Here is a 17,016-nt window from a genome sequence, read left to right as displayed (position 1 = left end):
CAAGAATACCCTCTGTACTTGTTTTAAAAACTTTTATTGCGCATAAAATGGCCCATTCCCCTTTGTAGATCAGTTGTTACCACCTTTAAATTTTTCTTTAAACTCTCTCCACTTTCTGCCCCACTGAAAAAATTCTGCTCTTTGAAAAGATAGTGGATAGTCTATCACTGCTGGTCAGAGCAGCTGGAGGACAGCTCCCGGGGCAAAGGCCAGAAGACGCCATCTGAGCAGGACTGGACCCTCAGGTGGAGCCGCTGGTGGCCTCGGACTGAGGCGAGGTGCGCTGCCGCCCTGGCCCTGCTGGAGCTGAACCCGGCTCTCCCTGCAAGGGCCTCGGGCTTGGGCCTGCTCACGCCGTGGCATTTCAGAGAGAGATTTCCTGTTGCCCTGCCTTCAAGGGGACTTGACAGGAGCTGAGTGCATTTCCAGAGCTGGGAAACACTGCATGCAGCCCGTCAGCAGGGCACTACAACAACCTGCAAACTAGTGGTTATAAAATGGGAGCTTTCAGAAAAAGTGCTCAACTAGAACCTGAAGTCGCAGCCCTGCGGGAGGGAGTGGGGGAGCATTTCCGAGCTTCTCTGCAGCCTCCAGGCCGTCCTCGTTCCTGCAGGCACGGTGTGCTTCCGCAGGGGCGGGTGTCATGTCCCTCCTGGCCACTCTGTAAACTTGTCCTCGTCCTGGGTGGGCAGAAGCTCGAGGGACGGGCCTGGCAGTTGCGGTGCACCAGGGCGGTGGGTAGGAAGGGTAGGCAAAGGCCACACAGGCGATGAATCCTGTCCCAAGCCCAATTTTATTGGAAGGCTGGGATTTAAGGATGGGATCTAGAACACCCTCCGCTCCCCCTTCTAAGAAACGAGAATAGAAATGGAGGCTCTACCTCATCAAGCAAGAGGTGAAGGTCAGAGCCGCGAGGGCTGGAGCAGCACGTGCCCTGGATTCCAGACGGCAGCTTTGGGACAGACTGAAGAAGACAGTTCTTTGCTCCTTTGCAGTGAGAATGACTCTGTTCAAGTTGAGGCACGATGTGGTCCCCCCAGGGACGCCCCAAGGTCGGTGTGGACGCCCCCTGTCCTGCCCTGAGGCCTCTCTTCCCTGCACGCAGTCCCGCTCCACCAGGAGTCGGCTGGAGGGCCTCGGGACTGGCCTGGCACTGCCCTCGCTCCTCTGCGGACGAGCACGGCCCCTGCAGAGTCTAGCAGTGGCTCTGCAGGCTGGACACTGCCGGCCTCTGGCTGAGCCACGGCACGAGCTGGCTCCACGGTGCTTCCTGTCCAGTGCCTCCCCACGAAGAGGTGCTGGGCTGGAGCTGGGCCGGAGCTCATGTGTGTGTGTGGGGGGCCCCAACTGGAGTCCCCCAGTGTGCCGTCACTGCAGCTCCAGCTGGCTGGATCTGGGCCTCGCTGAGCAGGGTCCCACGCGCTGGTGCAGCCGGCCTAAAACTTTCTTTAATAAATGTGCTGTGGCAGGTGAGATCTCGGCACCAAAATGGAGGAAAAATGGGTTCTGCAGAGCCAGGATTCCAACAGGGAGGCCAAGAGGCATCTGTGCCTCATGGCGTGGCCTCCAGCAGCTCAAATGCGTCCTTGACAAGCGAGCGGTGTAGACACAGACGCCCGGGGCCGGGCACAGGAGGACGGGCGCTGCACGCCGGGCCCACACGGGGGTCTTGCTGACCTGAGGGTTCAGGTCAGCCCCACGATGAAACAGTAATGAATGGAGTGACAGCGCGGTCAGCTGTGACCCACCTCCACACCCCTACCCAGGTGCCAAGCAATCAGTGTCCTGGTAAAGATATAAAAGTGAAGTTGCTTCTTTTCAAGTATTAAAAAAATAAGTTAATTGACAAAGAGGCCACGCCTCCCAGGCTGTCAGCTTCGTTCGGGGCAAACCCAGGAACGAGGCGAGGCCTCCCACCCGCCACGAGGAGCCCGTGACAAGGCCGCAGGCCTGTGGTGGGGCCAGAAGAGGGTCTCTGCCCGACCCTGAAGTCAGTATCTTCCAGTGTTGTGAATTAAAAGCAAATGCAGCAGCCTCAGGCCTCAGGCCACAGCCAGGAGAGGCCTGGAGTGTGGCACTGGGCCATGGGGTGGGCCTCCTCAGCCCTGGATGAAGTATGAGCTGGCCCCCTGAGCCTGGGGATCGGGGCGGAGCCGCGTCCCTTCGACCAGGCGTCCCCCCAGGATCCGCGTTCCCCGTCTCCGAAGCAGGAGGGCAGGGAGGCCTCTTCGAGGAGGCTGCGCTACTGGACCACCGTCTTCACTGGGGATCCCACAGCTCGGCGCTTGACTGCTTCTCAGAGCCACGAGGAGGTCTGAGTGCAAACTCCCAGGAGGCAGCAGGCCCACTCCGACCTCGGATCTGGGTGGTCTGGGAGCAGCCAGCCCGGGTCGAACGGTGCACAGACCAGCCAGGGCCGGGCGGCGCTCAGGACCAGTTCAGGCTGAAGCCCTTGGACAGCATGGCGGCCTCCAGGTCCTTGTCCTCCTCCTTCTCCCGGAGCCGCTGCTCCTCCAGCAGGGCCACCAGGGCGTCTCTCTGCTCCACCACCTCCAGCATCTCGTTCAGGATCCTCTTCTCCTCCGACAGCTCCTCCTCTGTCTTCAGGTGATCTGGGCAGAACCAAACACGTGAGTCCCCAGCGCCAGAGGCAGTGGCCCGCACCTGCCTCCCCGCCCCTCCTACCTTCCATGGCCATCCGCTCGCGGAGCTCCTGCTGCAGCCGGCTCTGCCGGTCCTCCAGCTCCAGCTCCCGGGCGCTGGGGTTTCCGGGGATTTGGGGGGAAAATGAGCCAGTGACTGGTGGGGGGTGGCACAGTTCCGCACCCCCTAAACTGGGAGGGGGCTGCGCTCCTGCTGCGACGGGCCCTGCGCCCACGTCCCACCTCGGCTCCCCCAGACCCGAGGCCACTCACAAGATCATGAGCTCCGACTCATAGCGCACCACGGCGTTCTTCTCCTGCACCAGCTTGAACCACTCCTGCATCAGCTTGGGGTCGTCCTTTTTGCCCATGCCTGCCGAGAGAGGGCGTGTCGGGCAGGCCGTGCCGCTGTCCCCAGCCCGGACGCGGCAACGGGGCAAGTGTGCAGAGAGCCCAGCAGGGCGCTGCCTGACGCTCCTGGGCCAGGCCCAGTCTGCCTTCGGGCACGAGGACGACCACCCCCAAGGGTCCCCAGCCTGCACCTTCCTCTGTCCCTCCGGCCGGCCTCACGCCCCAGCCACTGGAGGCAGCTCGCCTGGATCTCTCCTGCTCGGCCGCTTGCTTTCTCTTGGCATGTTTTCGGTGCTCTGCCCTCCTTTTTTCTCTTTTTCATTCATCTAGCACGTATTTGGTACTTGCTAGGTACTAGGTCTGCTCTGAGGCCAGTCTAATGAAGAGGCAAATGGAGATTAAAAGGGTACTCGGCCCTCCTTTCCGGGGACACTCACTACGGCACCTCCACAGGGTCACTGCCCCGAGGCCTCCTCGTTTCCAATACCCTGACCAGGGAGGTGCCTCTCAACTTGCGGCTTCCTGATAGATGCTGCCGCGACCCCTGCATGGCAGACGCAGTACGTCCCTGGGAGATGTGCGGACTCTCACCAGGGCAGGGAGACCGCAGGCTCCCCCCAAGCCCCTGCTCTGATCCAAGCCCAGCAGCAGCTTCTGGGGCTGGTGCACCCTACTCAGCTGACACCCGTCTCCACCAGGAGCGGCCTGGCCCCCTCGGGCTCAGCCGCCGCAGGAGGGAAGGAAGACCTTTCCAAGGAGCCACACCCCACGGAAGGGACACAAGGAAGCCCACGGCCGTAGTGGGTCCTGTCCAGACGCAGAAGCCAGACTGCGGTGGCTCTTCGCTGTTTTCAGATTACAAGCCACTCGACAGTCTCAGGAAACCTGGGGACTCTCTTCCTGGAAAACTGCACGTGAACACATCCAATATCTCTGCCAAGGACTCCAGGTGTTCATGGGTCCCACAAGTCCACCCACGGCTGGGCTAAGAGGCCGGGACGGGGAGGTCTCTCCAAGTGCCTCTGCTTTACGGGTCACTGGTCAGAAGTCCTCTCCCAGTAAAACCAAGCCCAGGAACACACGGGGTGGCTCTCAGGGACCCCGACCTCCCACCACACGCGAGGGCAGGGGCCGCGTCTGCACTGCGTTGTCCTGGGTCCTGGCCGCTGCGGAGTGCGTGCTGGGCACCAGGGCCAGAGCACTCCCGACCGCCCGGTAGTCCCCATCCAGCTCCGCGCGTTCCTTCCTGAGCGGCTCTGCACAGGGCACCCGCGGGGCGTACGGGGAGCACGGGGCCCAGGGCAGGTAAGCTCTCTGGGCGCCAGGATTCCTCCTGAAGCGCTCGAGCCAGCTCCGGAGGGACGGCCGAGGTGGACGCAGCTGGTGGTGGTCAGCGGTGAGCGAGCGCCGGGGAGAGCAGAGGAAGGTTAGCGGGTTAGCCGTGGTCACACTCCCCGGCCCCGCCCGCATGCCTTGTCAACGACAATCACCACCACAAGGGACTGCAAACCAGACAAACTTAAAACACACACACTCAGCAAGACACAGGGCAGAGAAGTCTGCTTTTCGTGGTTTGGAAGGAACTGGGGCATCTGTGCAGAACAGTCTTTGTAAGGACAGTATTCCTCGACGTCACCAGCACACATCACTGCCACACGGGGCAGGGCTCCTCACCCGCGTCCTGGTCCCTCTATCTGCGGGACTGGAGGCTGAAAGGCCCGACCACGAGTGGTGGCCTGGAACCGTGGATGCCTGCAGCCTGAGGCCCCCAGACCTGGACCTGCTCCCTGCCTGCACCCGCCCCCCAGCCCCCCGAGACAGTCGAAGGGATACTGTACCTTGTAAGGGACTGCCACATACTCAGGGGGTTTGTAACAGGGCTACCAGGTACCAGAAGAAGAAGGAGAAAGAGCTGGGTTTCCGGTCCCTGTTTGACTAGTGTTGCTACGGCCCCCCGAGAGGCGGTGGGGAGAAGGTTGGGGTTTACTTTACCTTCCTGGACACAGCAAGGGCAGAAGGAGAGAGGTCTACGTCGTGGAGTCCCGCCACTGGGCTCAACTTCAAAAAGGGCCAAACAAGGAGGACGAGGCGAGACGGACAGAGAGGAGGGGGAGGTGGAAGTGGAGGGGGAGGGAGAGGAGAAGTGAGAACAAGCAGAGGACAGAAAGCAAACGAAGTGAGAAAGGAACAACAGGAGGAAAAGAAAAAATACAAGAAATGGAAAAGCAGAAGCGAGGGAAACACGTCTACAAATGAATTCAGTCCTGTATCCAGCACAGAGACTGAGCAGGAACAGCCCCGGGCCTGGGGAGGGCGGGCTCCCTCCTCCTTTGGTCCTGCCGGGAGGGCGGGAGAGCTGGGGATGACAATCTGGGGGCCTTTTGGGTTTGGGGATCCCTCCGTGAAAACATCCAAAGTGCCAGCAGGCCTGCCCGCTGCCGTGGAACAGCCAGGCCTGAGTGAGAGTTCTCAGATGTTACCACGTGGGTGAATCTAAGGGCTGGGGGGCTCTCTGGGCACTGAACCCATAGAGGAGCTCCCCGCCACGGAGGCAGCGCCCAGTCTTTGATGGGCCTCCAGGGCCGACACCTGTGATGCTCTGATTCTGAGCCAGGGCTCGTTGGTCCAGCGTGTCCCCACGGAGGCGGTCCCCACTGCCCAAATCTCTGTCCCCCCACAGCCAGAGAGAGCCGATCGCCCCTCTTCCTCTGCCCCTTCCCTCTCTGCAGAGGGTCGACGCCACAGCTGGGGACGCTGTCACACTGCGGACTGCACGACAGGACACGCCAAAAACTCACAGAAACAAAGCTGGGAAGTCGTGCAGAGGACATCTCTAGACTCGGGGCCTGGGGCTCTCAGGAGCGGGGACCGTCAGCAAGGGACCATCACAGAACCACAGGGCACACGCAGGAGCCATGGCCCCACGTGGTAGGCAGGGCCTGGACCATTAGAAACAAGCCTGTTTAGGTGAACACAAGGGCCAAGCAGCCACGTGTTGGTTGAGAGGCCCTTTACTTTGCAACGGGGTGAGTGCAACTGCCATGTTTTCTCTTTCTTTTAAGCTCTTCTCCGTGTTCTCCACAGGGCTTTGTGCATGAATCTGATATTGGGCGAAAATTCACGACTAAGGCCAGAGGCTGTGTGTGTGGGGTGGGTGTCAGAGGCTGTGTGTGTGGTGGGTGTCAGAGGCTGTGTGTGTGGTGGGTGTGCAGAGGTTGTGTGTGTGTGGTGGGTGTGCAGAGGCTGTGTGTGAGATGGGTGTGCAGAGGTTGTGTGTGTGTGGTGGGTGTGCAGAGGCTGTGTGTGTGGTGGGTGTCAGAGGCTGTGTGTGTGGGGGGTGTGCAGAGGCTGTGTGTGAGGTGGGTGTGCAGAGGTTGTGTGTGTGAGGTGGGTGTGCAGAGGCTGCGCGCGTGGGGTGGGTGTGCAGAGGCTGCGTGCGTGGGGTGGGTGTGCAGAGGCTGCGTGCGTGAGGTGGGTGTGCAGAGGTTGTGTGTGTGGTGGGTGTGCAGAGGCTGCGTGCGTGAGGTGGGTCTGCAGAGGTTGTGTGTGTGTGGTGGGTGTGCAGAGGCTGTGTGTGTGGTGGGTGTGCAGAGGCTGTGTGTGTGAGGTGGGTGTGCAGAGGCTGTGTGTGTGGTGGGTGTGCAGAGGCTGTGTGTGTGGTGGGTGTGCAGAGGCTGTGTGTGTGTGGTGGGTGTGCAGAGGCTGTGTGTGTGGTGGGTGTGCAGAGGCTGTGTGTGTGAGGTGGGTGTGCAGAGGTTGTGTGTGTGTGGTGGGTGTGCAGAGGCTGTGTGTGTGTGAGGTGGGTGTGCAGAGGTTGTGTGTGTGGTGGGTGTGCAGAGGTTGTGTGTGTGAGGTGGGTGTGCAGAGGCTGTGTGTGTGGTGGGCGTGCAGAGGCTGTGTGTGTGGTGGGTGTGCAGAGGCTGTGTGGGGTGGGTGTGCAGAGGCTGTGTGTGAGGTGGGTGTGCAGAGGCTGTGTATGTGTGGTGGGCGTGCAGAGGCTGTGTGTGGTAGGTGTGCAGAGGCTGTGTGTGGGGGTGGGTGTGCAAAGGCTGTGTGTGTGGTGGGTGTGCAGAGGCTGTGTGTGTGGTGGGTGTGCAGAAGCTCTGTGTGTGTGTGTGCAGAGGCTGCGTGTGTTTGTGTGTGTGTGGTACGTGTGCAGCAATCACGTCCAGAGTTCCGAGTGGCGTGACCAGCTGGTCACTGGGGCAGGCGCGAGCCCTCCTTTCTTACAAACACCCCCAACTTATAACTCATCTACATCCAACTTTCTCTGTCTAAAGGCTGGTGCTCAGGACACCTGGATATGCCCACAAACTAGAGGGTCCCCACCTCTGACGCTTCCTGGGATAGATGTTAAATGCAAACAGGCTGCAGTGAAAGTGGAACAGCATCCCTGCTTGTTAGCAAGGGACAGGGACATGACACACAGCCACACGCATCCGAAACAAGGAGGCACGCGCCGGCAGCATAGGTAAGAATGTGCTTCCCCTTCTAGACATCACAAAACACAGCATTTAGCCCTTGTATGCAGCCCACGTCCTCAGACGCCCTTCCAGCACAGAACACGGCACGAGATCGCAGAACAGGACTCAGGACAGAAATTAGGAAAGCAGCACCCTCGTGACAACAGGCAGAGCAGATGTGGAATGGCCAGAGGCCATGAAGGGCGGGTTGTGACTCTCTTCCTTAGCCTTCCTGCACGCTCTGATATTTCCATAATGTATACTTTATAATCAGAAAAAACACCCAATAAATACTGTTTTATAAAGAAGAAACTGAAGGAAAAAACCAGCCAAACAAGGGGAGTTCCACCCCAGACCTGAACCTGAAACGAGCATGCAAGGGAGACACAGAGACGCTGGTTTGGAGCTAGTCTCTTGCCTCATTTGGAGACATGAGAGACACAGGTTTGGTTCACCAGCTGTAAGGGCAGAGAGGTCGTCACACTCATGGCAAATAGAAGTCGTTGACATTAGTTTCTGTATAACGTCGAGGAGATGGGTTCCTGTCCATGTGCATCACTCACTCTGACCCCAGCTGCCACCCAGAGCACCCAGAGCCCGCGTGCCAGGTGCGGCCTTGCAGGGTGGCCGTCAGCACCCACCCTCCCCAACTTCGGGTCAAGCAACACGTGTCACTGAACTTGAAAAGCTGCAGATTATCATCGTGCAGCCAGGCACATCTCATGGATTCCAGAGGGACGCGTGACGTGAGCGTGGCAGTGCGTCAGAATTCAAACCACGGGCACCTGTGTGGCCTCCTCTGGCCCCTGCACTGGCCCCGGGGGCTGCCCAGCCAGACGGGCACGGCAGCTCTGCCGTCAAAGGAGGGACCGGAGGCTCAGAGGGTCTGAGGTGTGCAGCCCGACTAGGACCCACCCTCGCTCTCCCGTTCCCAGCACAGAGGGCCCTTCCTAGAGGACCGACAGAGGCTCCAGGCAAACCCAACAAAAGGACGCAGCTTGGAGGACAGGGGTCACACACAGAGCCCACTCGGGTGCCAGACCTGGAAGGGCCACCAAGCTGCCTGCGCCCCGCCTAACGGAGAAGCCCAGAGAAGGCGAGTGGCTGGGCTGGGGACACGGTGAAGCGGGCCTGAAGCCAGGTTTCGTCTCCCTAAGTCGGGTGCTCTCCAGCGACTGCCTTGCCTCTCTGGTGGCCCGGGGCCGGGCCAGGACCCTGCAGGCTGTGGAACAGTGGGCAGCCACGACCAGTCCTGCGGCAACCCACCTCCACTTGTTCTTTCTATATATTTCCGTCTCCCCTGCTTCCTCATAAAGGCTTTGCCTGCAGCACTGCATCCTCCCTCCCACCCAATCACCCCACTACAGGGAACGTCAGGGTAGCTGGAGACAGAGTGGCTGGTTTGCAAGCCGTAGGGCGGCATGCAGCATCTGACAGGGTGGAAGGCTCTGCCCAGCAGACCCGGCCGACAGACAGACAGCTGGGGAGATACCTTGTTAGGAAAACTCAGTATGGAACAAACCTCTAGACTGGAGAAAAACGAAGGGAAAAAAAATGCATGTGAAAACTGAGATCCAACACACACACACACACACACACACACACATACACACACACACGTGTACACACACAGGCTGGGACACGCACACACACAGGAATGCTGGGGAATCTCAAGGATTTAAAGTTCCTAAAGCAAAACCAGAGCCAGGCTAATGCTCAAACCGAACAGACCAGCCAAAAATCTGCCAGCATCAACTAAGTGGGGCAAACAGCACAGGCAGGCTCGGAAGGGGGAGTGGGCAGGTGGGACGTGCTTCCCTGCCTTCCCACCACAACTCACAGCAACAATGAAAGCCCCTCCCCAGTCCTTTACACTACGTTTCTAAACCACTCATGTTCTTTCAATTTCCCCTTGAGACATACAAATCACGAGGTGAGGTCTTTGAAAACTAGAAATCAGGTGTATGTATTTCAATTAATTTTTTTTTTTTGGTCACACCATGCTGCATGGGGGATCTTAGCTCCCCGACCAGGGATCAAACCCACGCCCCCTGCATTGGAAGCACAGTCTTAAACAATGGACCGCCAGGGAAGTCCCCAGGTGTATATATTTCTAATTTAATGTTCTCCAGAAGAGATGTTTTTATCTGAAGATGTCCAGTCGCCTACCTTGGTCTAGTGCAGCAAGACTGATGGCTGGGCAGGGAGGACGCTGCCTCTGTCCTTTAATGGGTCCTTTGAAATCACAAGATTCAGCTTTGTGAAAAGGGGATCTTTATACTCTGTGGCTCAGAAAGAGGCTTTTAACAGATTTGGTGACTTTAAAGGTTAGCTGAGAGCCACTGTAAGACTCCACGGAAGCACGTCTGTGTGGTGGGCAGAGGCCGGGCAGGGATCTGGAGGCTGGCCTCCTCTTACCCACGCAGGAAGTAAGGTTGGTGCTGGGTTTCCCTGTGGCTCTTTGGAGATACAACAGTAGAGAAGCAATCAGATTCTACACTTCGGGCTCCAAATTTCAAAAGGGTAAAATTTCCCCAAATAATGAGATTACCAAGCACTCTAAGAAGGTAGCAGCATCAGGGACTGAAAAGGAGGCTGATTCTGGCATCTGTTCTCCTCCCAGACCCTGTGGGAGGGCAGCAGCCTCTGCGTGCTGAGCAGAGCCCACCGAGGCTGGACTTTACACAGAAATCACAGAGAACTGACAGAGCAGGAAGTGAATCAGGCAGCAGGGGTCATAAGGTGTTTAATGCAGGTGTTCACAATTCAGAGATACACTGAGTTCCTTTTTCTATTTATTTCATTTTCCCCTGGAATTTGTGGGAATTCTAAACCCAGAAGGCTAGAAGCTGAAGTCCAGGGACACAGAAATGGAAACAGCCAACATCTTATCCCTCAAGCCAACAGGAGCAAAGAAAACAAAACTAGCCACACGAGGTAATCAGTGTGGCAACAGTACTCGAGCTGGGAGGGAAGGGCAAACGCAATTTTAAAGAAACGGGTTCGATAGTTCTTCCCAGTAGATTCTGAATTAAACAAAAAAATACTTGTCACATTCGTTTGGAATCGACATAAACGTTGCCCGGGGTGTCGGGAAGCGGCGGGAAGGGAGCCCAGGACGTTAGTCAGGGGTGGGGTCTGTTAGTCGGGGGGTAAGCATCAGCCCTTCTACAGCAGCAACGGCCACGAGGTGGCAGCACCTGACACCAGAAGCTCGGGGCCCTGGAGGGCCATGCAGAGGGGCGAACCCATGGACATGGGGTGAGAAGGCAGAGCAGAGGCCAGCGACAGCCCACCCCCAAGGAGGCTGGGAGGCTGGGAGCCTCCTTACTGGTGGAGCCTCTCTAAGACCAGGGCTCTGTCTTGAGTCGCAATCAGAATCATGCTTTGGTTTTTAAATGAATGGGCCAAGAAGTGACTCTCAAAAGGATGGGATTACAGTAAAATATGAGAGACAGTGACCTTTGTCCCCTCGTCTGTCTCAAGAGCACTTTCAGGCATGGAGCCTGCATGGGGAGATGAAGAGGTGAGACCGCCTGACCCAGGACTCAGGACTCCAAGAAGGCGCTGGGCCCCGGGAGCCTCAGCTTCTGATACGAGGGCAGCCTTCCAGGAGGAAAGGTGCCCAAGGTCTAGAGGTGAGACTCAGGCCTTGGCTGTTTCTCTGATCCGACACAAATGGTGAGCTTTGTATGCAAGATGACAAACACACTGAGTTCCTTTGAGATGGCGGTTCCACTTTAGAAGGCATGAGAACGGCCTGGAAGGTTTGTTAAAGCAGGTAACCAGGCCTCACCTCCAGGGTTCCTGACTCAGAAGGTCTGGGGTGGGGCCTGAGAACCTGCACTTCTAACAGGCCCCCAAGGGGTGGTGCCAATGTTGCCACTCCAGGGACCATACACGGAGGACCACTGCCTGGGACTTTTCCTGTCTTGGTTGAAAAGAGCTGCAAAGTAGGTCCCTGGACAGAGCAAGGAGGGGGGTACATTCTCAGAGGCATCGGTCAACACAGCCTCAAGTCTGGTGAATCTGGGCAGAAATCACCGTGACACCACTCCCAGGCACCTGGACCTCTCAGGGGGCGCCCGAGCACGCCCTGACGGAGACAGTGGAGGCCGAGCTCTCTGTGTGTTTGGTTCCCCAGTGTGGTTGGCAGTGAGCTTCCTGGGGGGAGTGGGAGGGATGTGCTTCGAGGGGAGGTCATGGTAGAGTGTGTGTGTATGCGTGCGTGTTGAGTGTGTCGTGTGTGTTCCTACCGTCAAACAACCCAACGATATTAGTGGGACCAGAGTGAAGATTTGAGGTTGACAGGCTGGGGTAGGTGAACTTTTATTTATAAAACATTAAAATAACCCCGGGCAGCAAAAGCTATCTCAGGTCTCCCCCTGGAGCACATACGGGCAGGGGGAGGGTCGGGCATTGCTCCCTTTGAGCTGGAAAAGGGCCTGTGCTTTTGCCATCTGCTGGTTATCGGGATGACTTCTTGCTGTTTGTGAGCAGGTGCGGGGGAGGGGGGCATCAGCAGGGTTAGTTCAGCAACAGGGCTGCAATACATACCACCCAGGCGCAAGTCGATGAGGTCAGTGTAATAAGACTCTCCCCAATAGTCTACAACAAGGAATCGGTGAAGAGAGTTACTGCATCAGATAACCCTCCGGTCCCCCCGAGCCTCGAGCAATGAACAGCGTGAAGCATAAGAAACACCCAGAGACGCAGCAGGAGGGGGACAGGCGGCAGTTGGAAAGCATGTGTCCCCCCAGGTGCCCCCCCCGCCCCCCCACGTGCACACTGTAGCCACAGACCTCTGGGTGAGAGGGGCGGTCACAGAAAACCACAGGTGACTGCACTGACAGAAAGCGATCGGCCAGGACAGAAGCCTTGGCTTGGTTGGGAATCCTGCTGGGACTCAACCTCATCTAAGATTTTAAAAAACTCAAGGGCAGATCAAAGGCTACGAACCTCCCTAATTTCTGAATATGAGAAGCCCCAGGCTGAGGGGCTGAAGGCGAAACGTGAACACCCTAAAAAAGCTGTGTCAGGAACCAGCCCTCAGCTTGCCCTGTCCACACCGACCCCACCAGAAGCAGAAGCACTTCTGCTGGACAGTCTGAGATGAAGGAGGCCCTGTTTCTTCTGCGTTCAGGCCCCCAAGGTCTCCAGCCCCCCTAAGAGCAGGCAACGGGCGGCAACGTATTCTTGTTCATCATACTCCAGGACCCTGACACAGGCGCTGTGAGCGAGGGCGGCCCCCAGGACCGTAACGCACGCAGAGTGGAGTCGGCTGCGGTTCGCTACCCTTTCCTCCACAGCTCACAGTCTGACAGCTGGTCCTGGCAGCCTCTGGTTCCACACGAGGGCTCCTTCCAAAACACACACACCGGAAAGCAGACTGAGGCTGATCCAGTGGGTTCCAGAGACAAAGAGGGCTTCCCAGCTGCCCCAGACCAGAAACCTCACGAGTCTCCGTCTTATCCAAGGCTCTGAAGCTAAACTTGCCGTGCGGATATACGTGAGACTCAGAACTACGCGAGCCTTCTCTGGAAGGCAGCTAGGCCACCAGTCTGACCCCTCAGAGAGCCCTTCGGGTGAGACCGAATGGCCAGTTCAGGGAAGGAGCTGACCAGCACTACTCAGCCCGAGTGGCCTTCTCAAAGGCTCGGCCGCGAGCAAGCAGACGAGCAGGAGGCATGGGACACAGAAGCCCAAGAGAAGGCACCGCTGAGCCTCAAAGACGACCTCTGTCAGGTGGGAGCAGAGCCCCAGGGGCTTCTGCCAAGAGGGAGCCTAGGAAGTGATGTGCTTAAAAGAAGAAAAGCGAAGTACTGGGTTCCTGTGTCGAGTGTTTCCAAATGCATTGTGGGAATCTCCCAACGGAGGTACCACAGCCCGTCTTTGAAACAGGAGACGTGTATTTGGACAGAAGTTCTGGGAAACTTAGCAGACTCTGGACCAGAATTGTGGTTTCAACCTGCTCTCTGGAAGCTTCCGGTTCTTCAAGTGCTGTTCTGGGGTCTCCCAAATACCCGATTCACAACTACTTTTAACTCATCAAAAAACTTAAACATGGCTTCCCTGGTGGTGCAGTGGTTAAGAATCCTCCTGCCAATGCAGGGGACACAGGTTCCATCCCTGGCCCGGGAAGATCCCACATGTCGCAGAGCAACTAAGCCCGTGCGCCACAACTACTGAGCCTGCGATCTAGAGCCCACGAGCCACAACTACTGAAGCCTGCGCGCCTAGAGCCTGTGCTCCGCAAGAGAGACCACAGCAATGAGAAGCCCGCGCACCGCAACGAAGAGTAGCCCCCGCTCGCCGCAACTACAGAAAGCCTGCGTGCAGCAACGAAGACCCAACACAGCCAAAAGTAAAAAATAAATAAATTAAAAAAAAAAAAACTTAAACAGGACACACCATGTTCGAATCTTTGATCTGCCAATGTGTAACCCACTGAAGCCCATCAACATGTTAATCTGTGCTGCAGGTAAACTCGCTTCTGTGAGGCCCCAGGACCAGGCTTCTTCTGCCCTCTGTGTGCGAGTGTCTGCCCTGCCTGTGACGCGTGGGAAAATGACACTTCATTCATCAACTTCAATCCCGGCCTGCTAGCAGGGTCTCACTCTCGGAGTGTCCTGCCAGGGTGGTCCTCCAGGTGCCGGGTGATCCTCCAGGTGCAGAGTGATCCTCCAGGTGCCAAGGTGGTCCTCCAGGTGCAGGGGAGTCCTCCAGGTGCCAGGGTGATCCTCCAGGTACCAGGGTGGTCCTCCAGGTGCCACAACACATAGCACACCTGGTTCTGGGTTCACTGTATGTTTGGGAGTATTTATCTGATCTCTTCTTCATAAAGAATCTGAACTGCAGTTGGATCTGTAGTGATTCCACTGAGAGAGCAACTCCGACTTTAAGCTGCAGACACCCAGACCGTTCTCACTGTGCATGTCCTGAGATTCCCATGGCTGTATATGACCTGCCCCCACCTCTGCGCATCAGGTGCCCACCCTACGTCCAGGGCTGGACTGGACATGGAGGGTATTAACCCTGCAGCTCTCCACAACCTGCATTTTCAAATTGTGTTTATTAACATTTAAGAGTAATTTTTTTTTTGCGTTAAACTTGAACTCATAATTTGTCTTGTAAAAAAGCGTTCTGCTGCTTTTAAAAAAAGTTTGAAAACCACTGACTTAGACGAAATTCTGGTTGTATGTGTTTACAAAAAGGTAATTATGTAAACAACTAGTAAGCGGAATTGCAGCAAAATCCCAGGTCAATCTTCAGTGGTCCCTTTTCTCTGGCCCCTTGGCAGGCAGCAGACTGAGGAATGCAGCTTGCTGTGGAAATGCTGAGGGGCCGCCATGGACAAACCGCAGGGCAGCTGACAGACATCTGAATGCCAGGCGGAACCATCAGCGCTGGGTGTGCATCTGAACCTCAGAGCCCTGTGGGGCACAGGGGCACTTACGCAAACTGTGGCCCCTCTCCACCTCGGCAGGAGGAATCTGAGGGTCCAGGCTCCTCCTGGCATCTTCTGCAAGCAGAGAGAGCAGAGATGGCAGGGCCCGCGGGTCCCCGTTCCCACTGCTTGCAGGGCTGCTCCATCCAGGTGGTCACGTTTGACAGAGGAGGCTGGGTCAGGGCACGCAGGGCGGGGGCCCTGCCGGGTGAACCTGAGTCCCCGCTCCCGGGCACAGGGGCTGGTTCGCCTCCGGAGTCAAGTTCTCACATTTCATCTGGTGGCACAGTGAGTCCAGCATCAGGCACAAGACATCACAGCCTCATCTTCCTGCCTCGTGTCCTGTCTTCACCTGAAGGTCACCCTGAGTCCACTGCTAGCTGCATTCCGTGGCCGTGAAGGGTCAGGACGGGAGACACCTCCTCTGTGCCTGACCCCAGTCCTCCAGAGCCCCACGAACGCATCCCGACACCAGCCGCTCACTCGGAGGCCAACCACTGGTCAGTCTTCCAGCAAGATCAGAGGCAGCGACAGGCCGCATTCGTGGCTGCCTCTTCCTGATTCGCCTTCAGTTTACCCTCAGCCCAAAGCCCAGAGGACCCGCCCCCGCTCCCAAGTAAAACCACGTCACCACCTGTCCTCATCCCTGGTCCCACGACTCTAGTGCTGACCCTGGAGGCCCGTGCTCTCTACAAAGGGTTGGAGGCTCCAGATTTGGGGACTTGGGAAGGCAGGGAGGAATCACTTGTGCCTGGGTTGGGGCTACAGCTGGGGCTGATCCAGTGGTTTCAAGGTCCTGAACCAAGAGGGCCTCCTGGGCCCTCGGCACCTCTTTGGTCTCCAAGCCCCACTGTGCTGGGCCCACCCACAGGCTCTGGGGACAGTGGTGTGACTGCACTGCCCCCATGGCTCTGCCCCAGGAAGGGCAGTTACCAGCACATGGCCCTCACAGCCACTTCCCAGGGTCTGCTCTGCTTGGGCTCTGCCCTGAGTGCCCAGCCTCCAGGACAGAGCCTGGTCCACCCGGGGCACCAGCTCCACCCGTTGGGGCGGGGGGCGGGGGTGGCCTGCACGAGCAGTTCTGTGATGGTTCCTTGTGCACAGCCTGCCCCGTTCCAGTCACTGTCTTCTCAAGTAAAAGATGGGGAGGAGGGAGGAGAGAGGAGGCCCAGGGCATCAGCAGCAGATGGTGGGCCGAGGGGACGGCCAGCCCTGCGATGCACGGGCCTTTCTCCTCCTTTGCTTAACAGAAGCCCCGGCTCTCAGTGACGAGGGGACCAGAGAGAGAATCCTGCTGGAGACTAGCTGACTCCCAGGGGCAGGACAGGAACTAGCCTCCCGCGGGGCTGGGTGGGCATTCCTCAGGGATCCCCTGTCCGCCAGGAACCCAGCCGGTACCTGCTTCCCCACGCAGCGCCTTCTCCACAGCGACGCCCCTCTCCTCCAGCTGGCGCTGCTTCTCCTCCACCTGCTCCAGCTGCCGCTGGATGATCTGCGGGCGACACGACAGCGTGAAGGAGGGAGAAGGGCGAAGCGGGCGGGTGCCCAGAGCGTGGCATGAGCACACGAGGGTGCGGGGCTCTTGAGAGTCTCAAACAGATCCTGCTTCGACAAGATTAAAACTGCCCAGCGCAGACTTGCGCTTGCTGGGGTCAGGGGTTGGGGTGAGGGACTGGGAGTTTGGGGTTAGTGGCTGTAAACTATTAGACGTAGGATGGATGAACACCAAGGTCCTGGTGTACAGCACAGAGAATCACAGCCAATCTCCTGGGATACACCATCATGGAAAAGAGTATAAAAGGAATGTATACACATAGATAACTGAATCACTTCACTGTACAGCAGAGACTAGCACAACATCGTGAACCAACTCCACCTCAATGAGAAAACATGGCTCCACTCTGCACGGAGTGAGGCTTCTCGGGGATGACTGACACCCGGGACGACCTCCCACCCCGAAGCAGCGGCAGGGACATATCTTCACACAGAAAATGAAATAAAATCCAGGGATCCGGTCATGCAGGGAACGCAGATCCAGAGTAACGTCCGGGGAAAGGACAAGAAGGCTGGTTTTGGAAAACCAGAGGAATCTCTTCGCTGGGAATGGATTTGC

General features: G+C 57.6%; 1 protein-coding gene across 17 annotated transcripts in view; it reads right to left on the bottom strand.

The window, feature by feature from the left end:
* Positions 1 to 17: 17 nt before the first annotated feature.
* The window catches only part of MICAL3 (microtubule associated monooxygenase, calponin and LIM domain containing 3), a 174,059-nt gene continuing 157,060 nt past the window's right edge, over positions 18 to 17,016 (bottom strand). For 15 of the 17 annotated variants that reach the window (XM_089920079.1, XM_089920082.1, XM_089920081.1 and 12 more), the window contains 3 exons: positions 16,302 to 16,395; positions 2,916 to 3,015; positions 18 to 2,759 (listed from right to left, as the gene is read on the bottom strand). In XM_089920079.1, coding sequence (XP_089776205.1) covers positions 2,297 to 2,759; positions 2,916 to 3,015; positions 16,302 to 16,395 — 657 coding nt within the window. In that variant the 3' untranslated portion in view covers positions 18 to 2,296. Of the gene's footprint in view, positions 2,760 to 2,915; positions 3,016 to 4,985; positions 5,052 to 12,013; positions 12,065 to 16,301; positions 16,396 to 17,016 lie in introns of all 17 variants that reach the window. The other 2 variants (XM_089920095.1, XM_089920093.1) reach the window with 2 other exon arrangements.

This window comes from Delphinapterus leucas, chromosome 11 (assembly GCF_059928025.1).
Source record: "Delphinapterus leucas isolate spDelLeu-1000000601 "Yukka" chromosome 11, BTC_Dleu_Yukka2, whole genome shotgun sequence".
NCBI lineage: Eukaryota > Metazoa > Chordata > Mammalia > Artiodactyla > Monodontidae > Delphinapterus > Delphinapterus leucas.
This window is presented reverse-complemented; position numbering and strand designations above follow the sequence as displayed.